This window comes from Octopus bimaculoides, chromosome 1 (assembly GCF_046866305.1).
Source record: "Octopus bimaculoides isolate indiv1 chromosome 1, ASM4686630v1, whole genome shotgun sequence".
In the NCBI taxonomy this organism is placed as follows: Eukaryota; Metazoa; Mollusca; class Cephalopoda; order Octopoda; family Octopodidae; genus Octopus; species Octopus bimaculoides.
The window spans coordinates 178,640,919-178,658,865 of NC_142928.1; the positions used below are offsets into that span (position 1 = coordinate 178,640,919).

A 17,947-nucleotide genomic window follows, 5' to 3' on the forward strand; every position below is an offset into this window, starting at 1 on the left:
AGTAGCAACTTCTCTTGAAAATAGACAAAATTTGGCATCATGGTGTAATCAGGTAGCTACGGAAAAAGAGTTTAGCTCCCCTTGACATTCATGTTGACATGGTTGCTACATTAGAGGATGATGCTCCAGCTTTGTCAATGGTGCAAAAGTGGGCAGCTGAATTTAGGAGGGGAAGAGAGTGTTCTGAAGATGATGCAAGGTCTGGGCATCCTGCAACTGCCACCACATGGTGATGGATGGCAGCCAATTGACTATAGATTAAATAGCCAATGCTATTAGCTTTTCCATGAGAGAGTTGAGAATATTTTGCACAATGAACTCAGCATGATTAGGGTTTTTTTTCAGTGGTACACCAGGCTGATCACATCATGGGAAAATCTGACATTTTTTAAGGCAAATCCTGCTGGTTTCCTTGAACATTTCCTAACCCAGGATTAGTGTTGACAGAGACAATCTATGGAGTAGAAACATCCCTCCTCACCTGCTGCAAAGAAGGCCAAGTATGTTTCATCTGCATGGAAGGTGAGGGCCTCTGTTTTTGGAGATACAAAAGGCATTGTGTTTATTGACTATCTTCAAAAAGGCCACACCATCAATGGAGAGTACTGTGCGAACTTGCTGAGGCAGTTATGAAATGCTTCTAAGATCAGGTGCTCAGGAAAACTGACAGAAAGAGTCTTGTTTCATCAGGACAATGCACCAGCACACAAGTTCTTGCTTTCAATGGCTGCTGTGCATGACTGTAGCTATGAACTGGTTGATCTCTCTCTCTCTATTTTTGTGATTTGACCCCATCTATCATCTGTTCCCTAACATGAAAAACCACTTGGCTACCTACTGTCGATAACTTTTTTGACCAACAGGATCTTTTCACCAATGCAATCCAAACACTACAACACCAATGGAAGAATTGTGTGGACTACAAGGAGCACTATATTGAAAAATAAACCTCATTGGGTTCATTCTATGAGAGTATCTTGGTCAGCCTATAAATTTTTCAGTTGAGCCTTGTGTGTGTGTGTGTGTGTGTGTGTGTGTGTGTGTGAACCCCAGGCTATGGCAGAAAACTTACCCAAAGTATTGCACAGTGGGATTGGAACCTTACAGCTGCAAAGAGAACTTGTTAACCATTCAGCTATGCCTCAATCTGAAAAAATTTTTAACTACTTGGTAATGAATTAGAATCTCTTCTAAAACGTGCCTTACACATGTTTATTTCCTACATGATGATTATTTGTAATTATTAATTAAAACTCATATATGTGTATTCTTTATTACATTAATATCAAAGTGAGAATGACTGCTCAATACTGCATTGGTGAATAAATATTTTTTATTTGTGGGTTAATCAGACTACTATTGGCTTTTTGTTGAGAGCGATATCTCTCAGCTATTATTCAAGTCTGTCACATAGGATGCTGTGTTTGTCTCCATTTTGGATGAAAACAACAAAATCACAGTAGTTAAGGTTGTTTACAGATAAGTTATGAATGAGACAGCCTTAACTTAACTTTTTAGAATTTGAGGAAAATTGTGTTAGTCTGTATAAGCAAAAGTTATATTATGAAATTCTTGAGTTTGGATAAAATTTATAAAATTGATCCTTTGTCTCAGGATGAAATAATTTTTCTCAGACATATGGTCAATGTTACGGTGAAAATCACGACACCCCCCGTGAAAATGGACTAGCCAAACTTGTATAAGTAGCAGCATGTTTGACTGAGAGAGAGAGAAATCATAGTAAGTTGAAAGGTGTCATTTGTGAGTTCATGGAGTCGCAGGAAATTATAGAAAAGTTGTTATAGTTCATTGAGAGTTGTTTTGGATTGGTTACAGTTGTTGGCAGAGTATTTGGGAATACATCAAGTGGAGACGGTTTTTGTCTCCCCATTCTGTAGTATTGTATAATACCCTGTTACAAGTCCACAATATAAAAGGGATGACAAGGGTATCCATATTACAAAAGCTTGGTCATTAACAATTTTTTATGATACAAAATATTCGTTACTTATGGAAGACCTATCAGCTGACATACAGTTGCAGTGCAACAGCAGAAAGCAAAAGTGTTAGTGTTAAAAAATGCAACAAACTTGTTCAATACTGTCTGGATGGAGTTGTTTGATTTATGGGACCTCCCCATAAATCTGTTCTATAAAAATATAAATGATTGTTCCTCCAGTAAGAATAAGGCATCAGATGAATTGAAGAAAAAATTTTAAAATGCTTTTCCTGAAATGTTGTCGGATAAGTTAGGTTTGTGTACTAAGACTGAGGCATGTCTCTAAATTAAGGAAAATGCAATACCAGTGTTCAAACCAAAATGAACAGTACCTTTTGCTGCGATAAAACATGTTGATGAAGAATTAGAGAGATTAGAGAAAATTGGAGTCATCCAAAAAGTGGAATGTGCAAAATGGGCAGTCCCAATGGTGTGTATTAAAAAGAAAGAATAACAAAATCAGGGTGTGTACAAATTTTTCCACTGGCTTGAATGAATGTCTGAAAACATGTCACTCTCCACTACCTACTCCAGAGGATATTTTTGCAAAGTTAAACGAGGGCAAGATATTTTCGAAACTGGATTTCTCCAACATGGACTTACAAGTTAGAGTAGATGAGGAATGCTCAAAATACTTAACAGTGAATACACATAAAGAACTATATAAATATTACAGATCACCATTTGGTCTAAAGGTTGCACCTGCAATTTTTCAACAGGTTATGGATGCAATGTTAGCAGACTGTGAATTCACAATTCCATACCTGGATGATATATTAATTAAAAGTGAATCTTGTGATCAGCATGTAAAGTGTGTTTTTGAAATAGTAAGAGATTACGGTTGCTCACTGAGTGAGGAAAAAATGTGAATTTTTAAAACCTAAAATTAAGTATTTAGGACAAATTATCAACAGGAATGGATGATGGCCGGACCCGTTGAGGGTAGACACAATTAAAGATATGCCTCCTCTATAATGACCTTACAAGCTTTTCTAGCTCTAGCGAATTATTATCAAAATTATACACCAAACCTGCATGAATTGAGAGCTTTACTAAATAATTGGCTAAAAAATGATGTGAAGTGGAATTGGTCAAATAATTGTCAAAAGGTGTTTGATGATATTAAAAAAATATAAATATCGGATTTGTCACTGGCTCATTTTGATCCTGCAGCAGAGATTGTTGTAGCTTCTGACACTTCTGAATATGGCATAGGAGCAATAATGTTACAAAAATTAGTGGGAACGTGGCAGAAAATCAGGGTGCTAAACAAAATGTTTTACTCTGCTTTGCTAAGTCTGAGTTCTCATTTCAACATGGTGACTTTGCCTTAAGTCTCCCAGTGTCAATAGAATAAGTACAAGTCAAGCTTAGGATTGAATAAAGTTAACTGCACATTTCTTTCAGAATTTGTAACGTTGTACCAACATTGTAAATTTGTTACTTATCAGAAATTTTGGAGTAATTATTGGACAAAATATCACATGACACATTTTCTGTTGAAAATTTGTTTTACTAAAAGTATTTAACTTGCAGATTTGGAATTTATGTAATGTTTCTTTCCAACTGAACAGAAAACATAACAACACATTTAACTATACCTTGATTTATTGTTTGTGTGTGTATGAAAATATATTTGTAAATCTTAAAATTTTCTGCTTACTTAATCTATTAATTTTTTTCTTTTTTGTAGAAAAATGTCGTGATGCATTAGGTATGCAGACAATGGAAATACCAGATTCTGCAATTGTTGCCAGCTCTTCCTATGATGAAGATACTGTGGGACCAATAAATGCTCGGTAGGTAGAAGTACACTATATACTCTTTTACTTGTTTCAGTCTTTTGACTGTGGCCATGCTGGAGCACCGCCTTTAGTCGAGCAAATCGACCCCAGGACTTATTCTTTAGAAGCCTAGTACTTATTCTGTCGATCTCTTTTGCCGAACTGCTAAGTTATGGGGGACATAAACACACCAGCATCAGTTGTCAAGCGATGTTGGGGGGACAAACACAGACACACAAACACATACACACATACATATATATATATACATATATACAACGGGCTTCTTTCAGTTTCCGTCTACCAAATCCACTCACAAGGCTTTGGTCGGCCCGAGGCTATAGTAGAAGATACTTGCCCAAGATGCCACGCAGTGGGACTGAACCCGGGACCATGTGGCTGGTAAGCAAGCTACTTACCACACATCCACTCCTACGCCTACTATATACATATATATATCTTGATACTTAGAATGTATAATATGGTTTTAAAGTAGAAGCTTAAATGTATTTTAAAAGTTTTTTTCTTATTTTTAATTAATTGTACCCAAATTAAGAAAATATGTTGGACTCAGAAAGTAATATTTGAACTGCATTATATATTAGATTATATCTTAAAAACTTTAAAAACTTTGCAGTTGAAGAAAGATGAAACTCAAAGCAAAATTGGCATATTAATGTCACCAGAATTTTAAACTGTTAAAAAAATAATTAAAACAAGAAAAAAAAAAACATTGTTTAAACAATTAATGGTTTTGGTAAGAGAATTTTAGTGTGTGTATGTGTTTGGCAAATATTTCTCCAAAACCTTTACAAAGTGGAATGAGTTTGCTGCGAAGAGAAAGAGAAGTTGATATTTCAAGTTAGGCCCTTCATCAAAACATCAAACTGCCTACAACAAACTAATTTAATCCACTTTGTGATCTTTGTGTTTGTAATATATATAGACTTTATTTACTAGATATTTACTATATATATGCATGTGTATATATATATATATATATATACATATATATATATGCATGTGTATATATATATATATATATATATATATGCATGTGTATATATATATATATATATATATATGCATGTGTATATATATATATATATATATATGCATGTGTATATATATATATATATATATATATATATGCATGTGTATATATATATATATATATATATGCATGTGTATATATATATATATATATATATATGCATGTGTATATATATATATATATATATATATATATATGCATGTGTATATATATATATATATATATATATATATATATATATATATATGCATGTGTATATATATATATATATATATATATATATATATATATATATATATATATATATGCATGTGTATATATATATATATATATATATATATATATATATATATATATATATATGCATGTGTATATATATATATATATATATATATATATATATATATATATATATATATATATGCATGTGTATATATATATATATATATATATATATGCATGTGTATATATATATATATATATATATATATATGCATGTGTATATATATATATATATATATATATATATATATGCATGTGTATATATATATATATATATATGCATGTGTATATATATATATATATATATATATGCATGTGTATATATATATATATATATATATATATATATGCATGTGTATATATATATATATATATATATGCATGTGTGTATATATATATGTATATATATATGTATATATATGCATGTGTGTAGATATATATATGCATATGTATATATATATACACATATAATGTATATATACATATATATAAAAAAACAAAGGACAAGCACAAAATGCACCAAAAAAAAACGATGACGCGAAGACGTGGTACATGTAAATTATTAGCAGACACTCAGGGAAGGAAAGAAAGGTGGTTTTACACTTCGAGCAAAGCTCTTCTTCAGAAACAGGAAAGTCCAATAGAAAAGGAAGACAGAGAAAAAAAAATCGCCAACAACATGTGGTTACATTTTGAAATATATATATATCGTTGATTGTACATTCACTATGTGTTTTGTTTATTCACCTGTATGATCAATAATGTTTACTATACTAGAGCTGCCTTTAATTCATAATTTAAGATATACTGTATATACATATATACATACATATATGGACATGTACGATATGTAGTAAAGTATTCTACTGTGAGGTTTACCTTTGTCTCTCATTTCTTTTCAATCAGTAAAACATTCTAATATACTGGAGTTGAATGTATTATGAAATGCACACTAGTTGGTGAACAAGTAAAATGTAAACATTTTAAAACTTTTACTAATATCACTAAAATCCTGGAGGGCTACTATAGATTTCACAGCTGATTGTTGATAAACATTATCAATATGATAGAATCATAAATACATCAGCTTCATTGAAACAGCACACTTACACAAATATGACATCAATTCGGTGTTAGTATTGATCCGAGAAAATGTTGTACTTAACAAAAACTCATTCTTAATTAAATCTGATATTACTAATTAAACAAAGGAACATATCAAAAATGTTCATTGACACTTATTTAAAAGAACGAAAAATTATTGATCAGTTATTTAGCATTTACCCAAAATTGTTACTATATTGTAGCAATGTTTTAGCTATTTTAATCAAATAATGTAGCATACTATCTCTTCATTTATTGATTTAACAGGATTTGTAAATCAGTGTTCATATATTATTCATCAAAGAAATATTAACTATTCTAATGCTGCTCACTCACACTTAGCATATTTTCAACACTTTCACAAAATTCTTCTAATGTATTATTTGATAGCATTTCAGTATAGTTATATCAATTCTCATTGTGTGTGTGTGTAGATATGTATGTATATCTATGGAGCAGAGAGAGCAAAAAGAAGCATGGATGAATGGTTAAGAAGTTCACTTCCCAATCACATGGCTCTAGGTTCAGTCCCACTGCATGGCCCCTTGGTCAATTTTTTTTTTAATGATAACCTGGGCTGACCAAAACCTTGTGAAACTGAAAGAAGCCTGTCGTGTGTATGTGCCTGTGTTTGTCCCCCACTACCACTTGACAACCAGTGTTGGTTTGTCTATATCCCTGTAACTTAGTGGTTTTGCAAAAGAAACTAGTAGAATAAGTATCAGACTATGACTAAACTTTTTATGAAAGAGAAGAAAAAAGAAGATAAAGAACTGGGAAACAAGAGAAAGAGAAAGACAAAATGTACAATACCAAATGAGATGTGTTTTGTCTGACCCATGTTAAAATGATGATGATTATTATATATCATCATAAGGCAGTGAGTTGGTAGAATCATTAGCATGCTGGGCAAACTGTTTAGCATTTTATTCATCTGTACAATCTGAGTTCAAATTTTGCCAAGGTTGACTTTGCATTTCATCCTTTTCGGATCAATGAGCTCTGGGTTCAATGTAATCAACTGCATTCCTCCCACCAAGTTTCAGGCCTTGTGCTTATAGTATATGTCCACTTCTCTATCCTGATATGGGATTGGGCAGATTTTCTGATGCAGTATTTTATAGTTTGAATGCCCTTCCACTTGCCAATCTTATCAGCTACTTTATACAATATCTAGGGACGTAACATACCTATTCTAAAACCCAGATATGCACAGATAAAGTATGAATGTATACATACATACAAACAAGTGTGTGTATTTTGTTATCTCTCTCTCTCTCTCTCTCTCTCTCTCTCATATATATATATATATATATATATATATATATTACACTCTGTTCAACAGAGTGTAAGCCCCGTAAGAGAAAGTTAGGCATAAGAGGCATCAGATGTGTGCAAGAGAGACCATTGCACTGGTATGGTCATGTGATGCATACGGACAAGGACAGCTGTGTAAAGAGGTGCTGATCTCTAACTGTGGAGGGAACCTGTGGTAGAGGTAGACCCAGATCTTCGAATGTTGAGTCTCACAGAGGCAATGATTAGTGAGTGAGACTTTTGGCGATATGCTGTGAAAAGCACCCATTATAGTCTCAGAGTGGTTGGCATTAGAAAGGGTTTCCAGCTATAGAAAACCATGCTAAATCAGACTGGAGTCTGGTACAGCCTTCCAGCTTACCAGCCCCTGTCAAACCGTTCAACCTATGCCAGCATGGACAATGGACATTAAATGATGATGATAATCACACACATATATATATATATATATATATGTTGTTGTACTTGGGGATGGTCATATTGCCAGTTTAGCCAATAAAAACACACGCACTGTATTGGCTAAACTGGCAATATGACCATCCCCAAGTACAACAACATTTGTTTCAACATACGATTTCACATCAAAAATCTTGCAAAACAAATATGTGCAGGTGACACGTAAAAGCACCTACTACACTCTCTGAGTGGTTGGCGTTAGGAAGGGCATCCAGCTGTAGAAACTCTGCCAAATTTAGATTGGAGCCTGGTGTTGCCATCCGGTTTCACCAGTCCTCAGTTAAATCGTCCAACCCATGCTAGCATGGAAAGCGGACGTTAAACGGTGATGATGATGATGATATATATATGTGTGGGTGTGTGTATGTGTATTATATATATATGTGTACTACATACATGTGTGTCTGTATGTATATGTATTTTATACATACACATATTAAATAGAAGCTAATGAAGATGAAATTTTCTGTTATTTTCTCTGTATTCATTAATTCGTATTGAACAGTTAGATTAAATTATAGCCTTTGCCAGATATAAAACTATACGCAAGTGTTCCTTGCTTGTGCTTGTAACTTCCATTTCTTTTAGGCTTATATTTTGGCTTCCCTGCTGAGATTCAGAAGGTTTGCAGGCAATTGAAAATATAATTGAATTTTTCAGACTATGCTCTGGTTCCTGTGCCAGATGATGAAATCTTTGTCAGCAAACCTAAAATGTTTTCGTTAATTAAAATACTCCAACTGAATAAAATGGGTTAGGAATTGTATTCTTTTTTTTATGCTTCATTAATTTTAATCTTATTCCCAAGATAGCTTCATAAATGGTCACTTGAAACATGAATAAATTAAATATATTGAGTAAAATCAATTCTAAAGCTGTGTATTCTTGTATATTCAGAAATTATAAAAACAATGAGAAAAAGGGTAACTATATATTTAGAAATCATTTAAAGAAATTGATTTAACATTCCAAAGAGGAGAAGTAAAACAAAAGCAAATGCATTCTGTTCCACTCTGCTAATGTTTCTTTATACACTGAGATACATAAATATATCCATACATATAAAGTAGTTCCTTCAATCTCCTGCATCATATTTGTTCTTCTTCTTTTGCTTCTTCTTTTCATTATTATTATTATTATTATTATTGGGCAGTAAACAGTTAGGCAGAAAGATGACAGTTTTAACGAAATCTTTAATGTATGGAGGAAGGTTGGGGAGGAAAAAAAAATCAATATTTCCCCTAATTAAGAAAGGATTGTAAGCAACTTAATCAATAGTGAGGAAGAATGCAGTTGAATTCCATCTCCTTTCTTTCCAGAAAAATGAGAAAAAAATAAGGTTTCTTGTACATTTGCTACTTTTGCTTTCTTTGTATCATATTCTTTCTCTCACATGGAATTTCCTTGGACAAAGAGAAAGTAATAACATTAAATTGACAAAGATTTTCTATAGTCATAGAGGCTTAAGCAATTCTGAACTGAAAGTTAAATTTGATTAAGGAATGAAAAAACAGAAAAAAAAAAAGGGATTTATTTTTGTTTCTTTTCATTCCTAGCTTTTTTAAAAATATTTTTACTTGCTTTCTGACTTGATTGTATAGGAATATTCTAAAACTGAATTAAAATTACGCAAAGGGTAAATTCTTAGGTGATTAAAAGTGGCATGTAGCTTTGTTTGTGGAACTAGTTTTCATCATACTGCTAATGATAATAACTTAAAGTTGATAAACCCCCATCAAACTTGGAAAACTAGAATGAATCTATTAAGATGTGATTGATTTTTCTTAGTAGCATATCAAATTATCAGAATTGTATTGTAGTTGTGCAGAGTACTGAAATACCATGTAGTTGACCAGAATGTCAAAAAGTTAAGCTGTTGTCTTCTTTATATATGTCAGCCAACTATCTGATAAATTAAGTGAACACTAGGACACTATTTCTTTATATTATTGACAGAAAAACACATTAAAATTAAATCTGCATTCAGTGATGCTGGTTATTGAAAATTCAATTCAATATAGAAGATACTAGCTCTTTGTATAGTTAGTTGAATAAATTGCAATAATGATAATATGGAAAATGTTTTGAAAATATGAATCATTTCTATGAAACTGCAAATAATCACTTTAATTTTAGGTAATACTTTAGCTGATTGTACATTATTAGATTTCAATATGATTATATTTATTAGAGTCAAGGTTTAATTGACTTGTTCCAAGATCAACAAACAATCAACCACAACTATTTTAATGACGTTAAAGGATGAGAATAAAACAGAGGTAGTCAGAGTTAAAGGGGGAAAAAAGAGAGGATTTTTTAAAGTAAATTTTAGAATTAAGGGGAAAAAAACTACAAAGTTGCCATATTAAAGCCTTACTATTGAAAGAACACGGTAAGGGGAGTTATGTCAATTTCAAATTTAAATCTTCACATCCTTTTAGAATTTTCCATATTCTCTACTATGTGTGTACATGTTCACTGTGCATGCACACACACTTCATTGGTTTTAATGATGAGTATTCCAATTGTTTGATCAACTGGACTCAGTGAATTATAGTGCAAATGGCTAAGGATTCCACTGACTCTTAGACCCTTAACATAATCCTCAGATTCACCATGTTACTGTGTGAGAAGGCTGACCTTTTGATTTTCAGGCACAGTTCATTTGACAAGCTTCCACACAGTTTATGTCTACACCATTTTACTAACAAAACTTGAGCTGTCACAAGGCAATGATAGAGGATAATTGTCAAAGATGTCATATGACAGTTAAACTCAAGGCATCTAGATAGTGATGTAAATTTCTTTATCAACCACACACACACACACACACACACATATATATATATATATTGTACTGTTTTTATACCAATGACCAGTTAAATGTCTTTTTGTTTCCATCTGTTTTTAAAATTCCAAGACTATTTGCTTTTAGTTAAAGAATGTTGATTGCTACATTCTAATATTTAAATTATAAAGGAAGTCGAATCTTAAGAGTCTGGAAATGATTGCATGTAAAGTATGTGGGTATTGCTTTAGGCTAACTAGTTAAAAATATCTTTAGGTTCAAATCCCATCAGTTTTGGCTTTGCCTTTTCTCACTGTTAGGTCAATAAAATAAGCACTAAGAATGAGATCAATTTGATTGTCTTTATTCCTTCCCTGCAATTTTTTTGATCTTATGCCAAAGTTAGGAATCAATATTTAACCTATAATATAGATGCTAATGTTGAATTCAAATAACAAGTATAGATTGAAAGAATCTTATTTAAGAGCAATTCTTGTGATAATAGGGATATTTTTTTTAGATACATCTGAAATTCTTTGAAAAACCGATATTGATGTATTGCTGTATGAGAAACTTATCAACATTGATTCCAGTAGAAAGGATAATGAACTCACAGAGAAATAACCTTTTTAATGATTATGCAACTTCTATGAAGACTAATTTATGAAACTGAACCTGGAAGCTTGTTTCTTTTCTTTTCTTTTTTTTTCCTATTGTTAACAGTATTTTATAGAATATTGTTCCTATATGAAATTATGGAAAATAGTAGAATGCTTCATATTGATTTCTTTTACATTTATTTCCTATTTATGAAACCATATGACATTTTTTCTATGAAAATGTCATATTTATAATTAAAATATATTTTTATCAATTATAAATCATTTCAAGATTCAAATATGGTGTTTAAACTAGTTCACTAAAAATGCTATATACAGTATGAACATTTTTGCAACTTCTTTCCATTGTGTTTTATACTTCTTTGAGAATATTATTCATTAATGCTCTCCTGGCAAGAGAGTTGCCAAGTAGCCTTGTTATAACTTCCACTATCTGTTACAAAAGAAAAATTTTAAATTTCCAAAACATTTAAATTCTGGTAACAATAATTGAACTTCATAGCTTAATGTTTCTTTCTTATTTTTATACTTTTCTTAACTCTTAAAGGGGAACATAACATAAAAGATCAGGTGGGTGGGGAATGGAAACACCAAACGAAATCTAATAGGTACAGGGTACTAATGTAGATAGTTTTGGGTTTCAAATCTATCACATTTACATCGCATTTATTCTAATCTGCTAATCTGCATCAATGGATTCTTCACATATCCTATTACTTTCATTTTGCTGTGTCTCTAAGATTCTGTCAATTTGCCTCCCCCCTTTCTTTTGATTTACAATTTCCTCATTGTGATAAACAATTCTATCCCATCAGTTCTCAAACTTTCCTCTTTACCAACAGATGTAGACACTGTTTTGAAGTTTTCTACTAACTTCGTTATTAGATGTTCAGTGGCAAGTGGGGGTCCATATCTTCAAGACGGACATACTCCTCCCCTCTACTCGCCTCCAAGCATCCCTATCTGGTGATAAACATCTTTATTACTGTGTTTCTCTTGACTCTTATTAAATGCTATGTAAACTAATTTAAAGGCACACACACACACACACTCAAATACAAATTTTTGAGACCTTTCTTCCTTGGAATTTATCAATATTTATCAAGAAATTCATACTCCAGCAATATTTGATTTACAGTGTCCCTTTTAGTTAGTTTCTCTAACCTTTAACCCCTCTGCCATGCAATTTCTTTTATGCTTGGTAGAGGCAGTTCTTGCTTCCTATCAAAGCAATTAGAATAAATATTCTTCATGGTTCTCAATTCCATTTCCATTGCTTGATATCCAAATTGCTCTCCAGCCCACTTCTAAAAGATTTATTTTTATTTTTTATTTTCCATGTCATGCATTTTCTTCTTAATAGCCACTTTTAAGTCTTGCTACTTTAATAGAAGTAAAGTTGTTGGCCATAGCTAGATATTTTTTCATCCTTCAACTTCCACATGGCAATGAATGTTTTGGGCAGTGAGTTCATATTATTCTCTCTCTTTCCCACTCTCTCTTTCTCATCACACTCCCCCCTCTCTCACATTCACCTCAAAATATTTCTATCTTTTCCTATTTTATCCTTTCCACTTAGTTGACTTTAGGAGGCTAAAAACCCATCCTTGAGATGTCTGTTTTCATTTACCTAAGTTTACAGGTTCATGGGAATATATTATTGGCTTACTTTACCAAACAATATATAAAATACGTATTTATATAAACCAGCTTTCCCCATTCTTTTTACTCTGAGGTACCTTTGAAATATATTCCATGTGTGAGGGACTCCTTAATTAAAAACTATTATATATCTTTATAAACCTTCTTTTCATGAAATTAAATTTCATAAGATGTTAAACAAATTGTAAAACTGTCTTTGGGAGGTTTGATGATTTAAAATCCAGCAAATGTCACAAAGAAGGTTTGAGAAATTTCATATTAACCAGGACCTTGCTTAAGAATAAATTATCCAACAATTCCCTATTAAGGGATCATTTTCCTGTAGTCTCCTTACTACCTAAAGATGCCAAAATTTCCCTACTTTAGGGAATATACCATGCATTGTTTAGCTTTCACTTGTTTCAGTCATTGGATTGTGGCCATGCTGAGATAGCACTTTGAAGTGTTTTAGTCAAACGAATTGACCCCAGTATATTTTCTTCGTTTTAAGCCTGACACTTATTCAGTTGATCTCTTATGCTGAGCTAAGTTACAGGGATGAAAAGAAACCAACTCTGGTTGGTGGGGACAAACCCAAATGCAAAGGCACACACATATATATGTGTGTTTGTGTGTCAGGCTTCTTTCAGTTTCTTTCTACCAAATCCACTCACTAGGCTTTGGTCAGACCAGGGCTATAGAAGACAATTATCCCAGGTGTCATGAAGTGGGACTGAACTTGGAATCACATAATTAATATAGAATTAAACACAAAAGCAACTCAAAAATGTATTTTCATATAATTACCTTATTTGTTATTTCCCATTGAGCCCTTATTACTCTTTCACCAGACCCTGGTTGAGAAACATTAATGTAAATAAACACACTTGGTTTCTCTGAAGATTTTTTTTTTCTGTTTTTGTTTGTTGGTCTCACTCAAGGTAAAGAAACCACATGATCAATGACTGTAAGATTGTCATTAGAATGTTCCTCAGTTCAGGAATAGCCTAGTCAGGCATGTGCATTGGGATTTGAACCCACAATTTTTATTTTAGTATTCTACAATTGCTCTTAAAAAAATATGTACCTGTCAAGACATAAACTCATTACAATTTTGTTTTGCACCTCTACTTTTATCTATATTTTTATTTTAGAATTTTCTATTTTCAATATTTGTTTCTTTTTTCTTTCTTTCAGAATTCGCACAGAGAAGAATGGTGGAGCTTGGTGTCCAAAAAATATAATCACTAAGGATACATATGAATATTTACAAATTAACTTAGGAGAATTATATGTCATTACAGATGTTGAAACTCAGGGCAGATTTGGAAATGGCAAAGTAAGAATTAGTTTTATTTGTCCACATTTTTTTTTTATTTGAAGCAAATGTTCATTATTATTATTCTATTTGAAAAATGAATTGCTAAACACAATCTTTTGAAAATCTAACGTAGTGTGATACAGGTTCAGATCTAGTACAAGTAATTTCTCATTTTTGAAATTTTTGATTATTGAAAGAGTAATTGGTGAATTTTTTTAAATGTATGATAAAGGACTTGCTTAAAAGCATTGAAATCATCATCGTCATCATCATCATTCTATGTTCATGTTCCTTGCTGGCAATGCTTGAATGGTTTGACTGGATCCAAGGACTGCATCGTGCTTCAATGTCTGCTTTGCTATGGTTTCTATGGCTGGATGCCCTTTTTAACGCCAACCACTTTACAGAATCATTCAAATATCAGACAAAAGGCTTTGAAGTACTTGTTCGAGCTCTTTACATTTTGAGTTCAAATCCTCACATGATTAACTTTACCTTTCATCCTTCTGAGGTCAATAAAAGTACCACTCAGGTACTGGATTTGATTTAACCAATTAATTCCTCCCTTCTGCCTTCGTTAGAAATTATTATTTGATGTGTTTTACCATGCTAGCATAGTAAAACAGACATGCAGTTATCAAGCACTCATCAGTCCTTCATCATTTAACACACCCAGCAATAAAGAACATCAGTTCACCTTTATTATGTTTGTCATGTTTTTAGCTTGGCATTTTTATGGCAGGCTATCCTTCCCCTTGATAAACACTTCAGAACCTGACCTGGACGTATTTTATTGTGCTACCAGCACAAGAGAGGATGTAGGTAGTGATACTAGAGAGTTTTCTTGACATTGTATCAATGCTTTTATTCCGAATATCTCTTCTCCTTAGACAGGTTACTTGCACTGAGGCTTAATTTACTTAAACTTTCGTCACTCTAACAATTTTTTTTTTCAGAATATCATATAGTAGGTATTTTGAACATGTTAGATTTTTAAGGTAATCTTAGAGCAAAGCCTAAAAAACATTGCTTAGTCATCACTTGCGAGTGAGTATGACCTGGTAGTGTATGTCTTGCTTTCACTAATTGTTTCAGTGCTTATGTACTTGTGAGCAGAGGTAAACATCCTCTCACCCTTCCCAGCCTTGTCTCAGTGGAATATCAATGATGTGACAGCAGGATAGAGGGATCTGCAACAATAGTTAGCTGGTGCTCATTTTCAACTGAGTAAATTAAAGTGGTGTGAAATAATGAGACTTGCTCAAGGACGCAATGTGCTGCTCAGTCCAGAAATTGAACCCATGACTTTATAGTTGTGAGCCTGACTCCCTAGCCACACACCTTCATCATAAAAACATAAGACTAAAAAAAGAATAACATCATGGTAACTTCTGTCTTTGTCATGTGATACAAAGTGTCATCTCAGTCTCTCTCTCTCAGTTGTGGCATTTCTCATTTATTTCTCTTCTAATTCTGTACTCTCTCTCTCTCTCTCTCTCTCTCTCTCTCACTAACACACACACACACACACACACACACACACACACACACATACACATACACACACACATAAATATATATAAACTATGTTAGTATACAGTTTACTGTTGGAGTCATCAGCTAGGTTCATCAACATCAGATGTTTTATCCCTTAACATAAAACATCTTTAAAATGGTAGAACAGCAGAAGGTGATCAGCCACCCATCTACAACAGTTAGGTCTCCAGCTACTGTCATGTTTATTGCTGACTGGATATTCTTTTTGCTGCTGTTATATTATTGCTATCTTCCTTTCCCTTCCTTTCTGAAGCAGCCATTGTCTTCAAGGTTTGTGACTAATTCTTTCATCCTAGCTTTCTACTGGAAATCTTCTTGGAATCTAGTCTCCCATGAAATAGTTAACTTCAACATTACCAGCTTCTTGCTGCTGGACTATAGCAGGATATTTTATCTACATCGTTGGTTCTCAACTGGGGTCTGGGCTACATAACAAAATAGTAAATTGGGAATCCACAAATAGTATTTTAAGGGTCCCTGAAAATAATTTTGCTTTAGATCTATGTATTGGTATGTATTGCAAGAAACAGCTAAGTTTCTTTCTCTAACAATTCACATAGTTCAAACTACACAAATTAATGTGTGAAAAACAGAATAGGCATTTTGAAAGAAGTTTCTATAAAACTAATTTTTTCCCCTCCAGCATTCGGATTTCTTAGTCAAATGTATTGCTTATTTATTCACATTGATATGAATTAGTCATGCATTACCTTGTAGCTTTGAGATTTCAGTGATGTGATTATTTATTTTTAGAATAATATTGTAAGGTAAGTGTGGGAGGCCAGATCTGGCTAGTTTCAAGATGAAACCGGTAGAATATTTTGGCCAGATATAGCTGGTTTAAATGCTAAAGGGTTAAATGTCAAATAGCTATGGTGGTTTACCAGAATAAAATAATAATCAAAGGGGTCATCATCATCATCGTTTAACGTCCGCTTTCCATGCTAGCATGGGTTGGACAATTTGACTGAGGACTGGTGAACCAGATGGTTACACCAGCCTCCAATCTGATTTGGCAGAATTTCTACAGCTGGATGCCCTTCCTAATGCCAACCACTCTGAGAGTGTAGTGGGTCTTTTACGTGCCACCAGCACGAAGGCCAGTCAAGCGAAACGGTTGAGAACCCCTGATCTGCATGTATTGTTACAAGCTTATGCTAAGGATGGAACTTCTCTACTGGTTTTTCACATCACAATACTCTCTAATCTCATTTTCTTCAGTCTGAGTTATTCTTTTAGAACCTGGTCATGTTTCTCCATTTATACCACTTTTGAGTTCAAGAAAACTGAGATACATAAAGAATAGACTCTAGATTGGCTGGTTTCTGGCATATGTAACATTTTCAACCTCATACCATCATTCCCTTGATTCTTGGGTTTACTGTTATGAGGAGAATGTCAACCTTAACTGGAAATAAAACTAGAATGAAGTATATTTCCAAATTTCATTTCAAGATAGCTTACTCTGCCCTTATACCCCACTTGTGTGAGGGATATTTACACACACACACACACACACACACACACACACACACACACACACACACACACACACTCTTTTATTCATGATCAAGTAACAAAGGCAGTTATAATAAAGACAATTTGTTAAATATCAACATCAACAATAAATTGAAGAAAGCTACACTTGATATCAAAATATTAATAAAAATTTAGAAGGCATTATTGATCCATAATAAGAGTTGAGAACCCAGTAAATATTTTTGCATAATATACAACACTTTTACTGTGGTGTTACTGTTAATATTGCATTACATTTTAAAAGCTAATTCTACAAACTATTCTCTATTAAACTTCTCGAGTAGGTTTTACTAATTCATATTACTTAAAAAGAATATGTAAATTAAATAATAATCCATTAAATCAATCTAACCTTTCTTCCATGGAAACCACTTATATGAAAGGATAATGTTGTACATAAAATATCTTTATTAAATATTCATTAAGCTTACATTTTTTTCTTTTAAAATTATTGTTCATTCATTATTGGGTTTCATTACATTTAA

At 32.6% G+C, this 17,947-nt stretch overlaps 1 protein-coding gene across 2 annotated transcripts in view; it reads left to right on the forward strand.

Annotated features, from left to right (window-relative positions):
* Positions 1-17,947, forward strand: part of LOC106871068 (discoidin domain-containing receptor 2) — a 187,781-nt gene that overhangs the window by 77,863 nt on the left and 91,971 nt on the right. For both annotated transcript variants that reach the window (XM_052972844.2, XM_052972854.2), the window contains exons 2-3: positions 3,693-3,798; positions 14,243-14,384. In XM_052972844.2, coding sequence (XP_052828804.1) covers positions 3,693-3,798; positions 14,243-14,384 — 248 coding nt within the window. The remainder of the gene's footprint in view (positions 1-3,692; positions 3,799-14,242; positions 14,385-17,947) is intronic.